The following is a 6,430-nucleotide window of genomic DNA, read 5'->3' on the forward strand; positions in this document are numbered from 1 at the left end:
CCATCTCTTTCTCCTTCAAAGAAGTCAATGTGAACTTCTGCCCATCTTTCTCAATAGTGACTAGGTTTCTTCTACAATTATAAATAACTCCTCTATCAAACTGCCAAGGTCTTCCCAACAAGACATGACAAGCACTCATAGATACAACATCACACAATTTCATCCCTAAAAGGCCCAATATTGAAATTCACCAAACACTGTTCCTTTAATTCTATCTTTTGATCATCTTGTAACCAACTTACCTTGTAAGGACAAGGATGCTCAAGCCTTTTCAATCCAAGCTTCACTACCATCTCCTCAGATACCAAATTATCAGTACTCCCACCATCCACAATAACCTTGCAACACTTACCACTTGATTTGCACATAGTTTGGAAAAGATTCTTTCTCTAAGTAGATCTGATATCCTCACTGCTTTGCTCCATCATGACTCTTTTGAACATAAGGGATTCTCCTTGCTCTGGTGTACAGTCAAGTTCGGTAAGTTCACTTTCCAGTTCCTCATTTGACACATAACTTCTTGCCATTCTCTGCTTACATTCATAAAATCTATGTCCGGTTTCTCCACACTTGAAACATTTGTCGGGAAATTCTCTACTAGTACTATCGGTGTCTTTCCTCTGTGTTTTCTATTTTGGTTCTTTACTCCACTTAGGTTTTGATTCTTCCTCAACATGTTGCTTCTCTGTACTCATTTGTTCCTTGAATCTCTCCTTCCCTCTAGGGTTATTCGACTGTCTTCTTCTCATATTCTCCTCAACCTTCAAAGCATACTAGTAAGATTCTTCAACCGTGGAAACCCTCAACATACTCATCTCATCCTGAATGTTAAATGCAAGTCCATTCATGTACCTCGCCACCTTTTCTCTACCCATCTCTCTATGTCTAGATCTAATCATCACCTTGTAGAATTCCTCAGTGTACTCTTTCACGGTCATGTTTCTCTGTTTCAGGTTCTGCAACTTCTTGAGCAATTCCAACTCATAGTCTCCCAGTATGAACTTGGCCTTCAATCTTGCAACCATCTCTCTCCACCAAGTGATCTTCATTTCACCATTCTCCACTTTGTCTTTCTGCAATTCTTTCCACCACAAGGAAACATGCCCTTTCAACTTAGTTTGTGCCAACCGAACTCTTTGCGGGTCTTTGACATCCTCAAACTCAAAGCAATCCTCCAACTCTCTGATGCAATCAATCAGATCCTTCGAGTTCAGCGTTTCAAAATTTTTTGAAACTTTCACTTTATGAACTTTACTCGCTTGCGCTGCTGCTCTTAGGAATCTTTCCTCTCTTTCGTCTTCCGATCCTTCAGCCTCTTCCGCTTCAAGCTCTTCACCGGCTTCTTCATACTCAACCTCAGATTTAGGGTTTCTTCGCAAACCAGCCAAAGTGTTTCGGATTTCATTCTTCACTTCATAGTCCTCCATCATTTGTTCTACCCTTCGGGGGTTTGTCCTTCTAGGCGACATCTCCTCTTCCGCTCTGATGAACTGCCTCAACTCAACGATCTAACTACCAGTTTCAATTGCCTCCCCTTGGCGATCTATTGAACACACGCATAGCCTGCCTCCAATCGATGATCTGTCCACCCAAAGGAATGCCTCAAGGTTCGCAAATAATTCTTCCACTAACCGATTCATAACCAGCTCTAATACCATTTGATGTAGTCATAACCGATAAAACCCTCAAAGAGAATTAACTGGCTTATGCAGCAAGAGTAACACAATGAAAGCAACAAGAAAACATAGCAAGATTACAAAAACATATCATATTATTGCCTTAGAAATTCCGGCAACCAACCGGTTATCATCATACAATCATCTTAGAACATCTGGTAGTTAACTGGTTACATGCAGGGTATCAGCTAGATACAATCCAACTGAGACTCACAGAATCCACCGAATCACTAATTACCAATCTCAATCTTTATTCTGATTTCTACTTCCTCCGTCTTTACAAATGATTACATAATACCCTATATATACTTGCCGGAACATATCTGGGTCGGCCACAAAAGACTACATTTACCAATGCGGGAAAATGAAACGTGTAACTAGGTCAGCTCTAAGAATGAAAGAAATCCTTCTGGAAAATAACAACCAAGAAGTGTGGTTCAGCAGGAAGGTTGGCCACACGCCAAAGAACATTGGACAAGACCCAAAATAGATCCATACGCCAAGAACCGCTCCGGTAATGAAGGAAAGTTAACCGGTAAGCACAAGAACTGTCCCGGAACCCAGAAACAGTCAACCGAGAGCAATAACTACCTGGAAAAGAATCCAAATGGACTGAAAATCTAGAATTAAGCACATGAACCAGCCTGAAATTTGAAAACAGGAACCGCAATGAAAAACAAGCAACTACCGATACCTACCGGTAAAAACAAAGAAAACTACATATTGAACTGAACAAGAACTAAACTGAAAGGAAATATTTTTTGTTGATGCAAGATTGCTCATAGACCAGGGATGCTCCTGCAATGGAAGAACTAAACTAAAAGGAAATATCTTTAGTTGATGCAAGATTGCTCATAGACCGGGGATGATCCTGCATCAACAAGACTTAATCCTCAATATACTCATTAGAATACCATTCAACTTCGTCCATAAACCAAAACCCTTTCGATATTACTAATAATTTTTAAAAGAACTTGAATTCTCTTTATAATATTTAAAAATCATAAAAAAATTTTAACTAATGTTAGATCTAGCATAAAAAAAAATAAAAAAATAAAAAATCCTTAATCTAAAATTTTATTATTTAAAAACCTGCTTGAATTAAAGTTAAAAGAGATTAATGTGACCACAATGCATGAAATAAAAGGAAGAACCCCCTCCATGGACTGTACCTAAGCAATGAATATGAGATAAACTAGATAGATTGTATTGATGTGTGATGGCAACTCTTATGCACTTGAATCCTCCCCAGGCCTTTCGTTCTCATTCGAGGCCAAGGAGATGGGGACGACCCATTTCTTACCACAATGCAGCTCTTGTCAAATTCACATCCCCGAAATGTTGCGCACCGGGAAATCAATCTCAATCAGAGCAGCAAGAGCAAGAGAAGATTAGTAGCAATGGGGAAAAGAAAGAGAGTAGGCAAAGAATGCAAGCAGACTCCACAGACTGGATTGCCTCTTCTTTAACAAGGAGGTTTGGCCTCGGGGCAGGTCTCGCCTGGTTCGGCATTCTGGCTTTTGGTGTCGTCTCCGAGCAAATTAAAACCCGCCTTGAGGTTTCTCAGGAGCAACAAAATATCAGGTACCTCCATTCCTTATCTTTAAATTTCATCTGAATTTGTTTTCCAAATTGAGAGGCAACACATTGTAGATTTAAAATGCTTCTGGCCTATATTTTTAAGTTATGGATACAAGAGTTCCAAGTTCTATTCTTAGATAACCATAAGACCTATAATATATTACCCAGAAGACAATCTGGCCCATATAACCCTCTTTAGGTGAGACTATTAGGATTTTACTCTTCACAGGCATGTGAAGATTTATACTGCAATTAAGTCCAATCCCCAAGTCATCCATATGGCATCTAAATGTCATGGGCGCAACCATCTAGCGGGCATCCCCTGTTTGATAGCTCCTCCACCAGCCCAGTACTTTCCTCGGCAGCTAACAAGCACGCGCTCACATTTGTACATTGAGCATCAGCAGCTGAAAAAAAAGAAATTCAAAATACAGATCATCACAAAGGGCATTTAAATTCTGTCCAATGAATGCTGCATACTACATTTTGAATTAAATTACACCCAATTCATATCTGCCTAACCATTCCTGAAGGCAGCTGAATCGGTAGGAACCTGCTTAAGTATGAACAGTTTGTTTCTACTTGGTCAGTGCAAAGTATGCCCTTTTCCAAGGCATTTGATTTACCATTAGTAAAATTTCCTGATGTATTTCACAGCAAGATTGTTTGACAGAGTAATACTTGAATTTGCCCTAAATTTTTATAGTAGTGTGAAGTGGCCTAAAGATGTGTATAATTTTAGTTTTGTATATGCATTGGGTGGCAAGAATCGTCACATTGGTCCCCAAATTTTGCAATCACCTTCAGGTCCAGTTCATTGGCTTCCCCAAAACAACCCACGTTCCCTGTTTGGAGACGTTTCCGAGACTTGAGGACTTGAGGACTTGCGAAACGTCCCCCAGCACAACCAACTCTGCCACCTCTGTGGGAGATGCCACTGGATTGCTTCCTATATGGCACATGTCATTATATACTGATCGCAACCTTTAAATTTTTTGAACACTGGTTTGCCTTTCACGAGACACTCATAGAGATGTTATATTGCAGATTTTGCTTCGAAGATTTCAATTCACTTCAATTTGTATATCAGCGCCACCTGCACACTGCCAATCTGCCGCTGTCCCCTGCCATTTCCTCACCGTCCCCAAATTTAGGCCCCTGGTCCCTCGTCCCTGAAACCCGTCACCATGTCCCCTTGTCAGGAAACTCGGTGGAACTATGGTTTTAACTGGCAGAAATTTCTTAAAGTCACTATATCTTTTGAAGAGGGATCATTAGAAGATGTTATGGTTGAGTGAACATGTATCTGGGCATAAAATTCCACTAGTAGGTTGGCTTAAAACAGTTCCCTTTAGTTGGAAATGTAAATCAGTGCTTCCAAAACTAGTGTGGCTACCTTACAAGGGCTTGAATTTAATGCATCACTGATAATTGTTTTATCAACTTTCAGAGATGTGGAGAGCACCCAAGAAGTGATACTTCCTAATGGGATCAAATATGTGGATCTCCGTATAGGTGGAGGTCCTTCACCCAGAACAGGAGATTTGGTTGTGATCAGTTTGCAAGGGAAAATCAAAAGCACTGGATATGTGTTTGTGGACACATTTTCAGGCCGCAAGAGCTCTCTGGCCTTTCTGTTTGGTATTAGGCCTTACACTAAAGGTATATGTGAGGGGCTTGAGTATGCAATAAAAACAATGAAAACTGGTGGAAAGAGAAGAGCTGTAATCCCCCCTGAACGTGGATTTGGGAAGACAGGTGCATATTTGGATGGGGATATTTTGATACCACCAGAAGCCACCCTGGAATACGTAGTTGAACTTCAGAAAGTTTCAATTCCACCTTCTTAATTTGCAGAAAGAAGATTTTTCTGCTTCAAGTCCTTATCCTTAAAAATAGCTCTGGTAGCATCTATATGGAAATGCGTGCATCAACAAAATCATATTTCTACTCCCCCAAAGATGTGATTGCATTTGATAAATTAATAGGGGTTCAGATTTTGTCTCCCATTTTATCATAGGTCTTGTATTTGTACTTATTTTGAATTCAATCTTCTCATTTGTTTTCTATTTCATTGTTTTCTAATATCAATTCTAATTTATGGCACTTGTGAAGAGAACTTGGACTATAATTGGTACAGTATTCTTATTCTAATACATATATATTAGCAATAAAAAAATTCTATGCTTTACAATCCATTATAGTTTTAGAAGCATCTGTATCAAACTCAGTTTTCTATTATAAATTTCTTCTACATATATATTAGCATTCAAGCAATATTCTTGGAGGGATTTCCTTTACCATGAAGAAGACATGGAAAGTAATGTTATTAGTATAAATATATACTAACAATCAAATATTTTTACAATCCATTATAATTGTAGAACAAACTCATAGTTTAAAAAACTATGTTTGAGCTTTTGAGCTTTGAGTAACACAGTTTAGTTGAATAGCATCCTTGAGCATCATTCAATAGCCTATTGCTTTTGCTGCTTTTGGAAGAGAATAACTTAGCTATTGTTCATGACATGTGAGTCTCCTAATGCATTTCGAAAATCAAGAAAGAAATAAGGATGAGCTAAAAGCAATATTTTGAATGGCAATCTATGTTTTGGGATGGGATAAACCGTTTCTAATCTTGTGTTCATTTGTGATGATTTTCCTGCAATATTTTATAAAAATATAAAAATAAAAATAAAAATAAATAAATCTTGAAATGGAAATTCAGTAAATAATATTATATTGATTGATAGAACTATATTACAGAGATAATTCATGGATGTTTATGCAATAGCTTATGGCCTATATTTATTATAGTTTTATTCAAACTAATCTCTATTTCTCAAGTATAGTGTCTTACTCATATTAGTTCAAATGATGACTTGCAAAGTATATGCCCAAAGTCTTTACTACAATACTAAAAGAGTTAGGACTAAACGTCTTAACTACAATATTAAACAATATTAAAAGAGTTAGGACTAAGGGGTCGTAACATCATATAGAGGTTGTAGTGATTTTCGAATAAAAAGGGTCTTCAAGAATATAGATAGACCTATGAAACATCTATAAAACATGAGCTTTCATCCCACATTAAGACAATTTTTGTTATTTAGACATAGATAGTATCCAAAGTTCCAAACATCAGGGATCAATGGTGACTTAGTCCAACTACA

At 37.9% G+C, this 6,430-nt stretch overlaps 1 protein-coding gene across 1 annotated transcript; it reads left to right on the forward strand.

Moving 5' to 3' along the window:
• Positions 1 to 2,834: 2,834 nt before the first annotated feature.
• LOC131067800 (peptidyl-prolyl cis-trans isomerase FKBP17-2, chloroplastic) lies at positions 2,835 to 5,455 on the forward strand. Its single transcript, XM_058002961.2, has 2 exons — positions 2,835 to 3,260; positions 4,708 to 5,455. The coding sequence occupies exons 1-2, from the start codon at positions 2,896 to 2,898 to the stop codon at positions 5,105 to 5,107; spliced, it is 765 nt and encodes a 254-aa protein (XP_057858944.2). The 5' UTR covers positions 2,835 to 2,895; the 3' UTR covers positions 5,108 to 5,455.
• Positions 5,456 to 6,430: the final 975 nt, after the last annotated feature.

Source organism: Cryptomeria japonica, chromosome 3 (assembly GCF_030272615.1).
Source record: "Cryptomeria japonica chromosome 3, Sugi_1.0, whole genome shotgun sequence".
Lineage (NCBI taxonomy): Eukaryota > Viridiplantae > Streptophyta > Pinopsida > Cupressales > Cupressaceae > Cryptomeria > Cryptomeria japonica.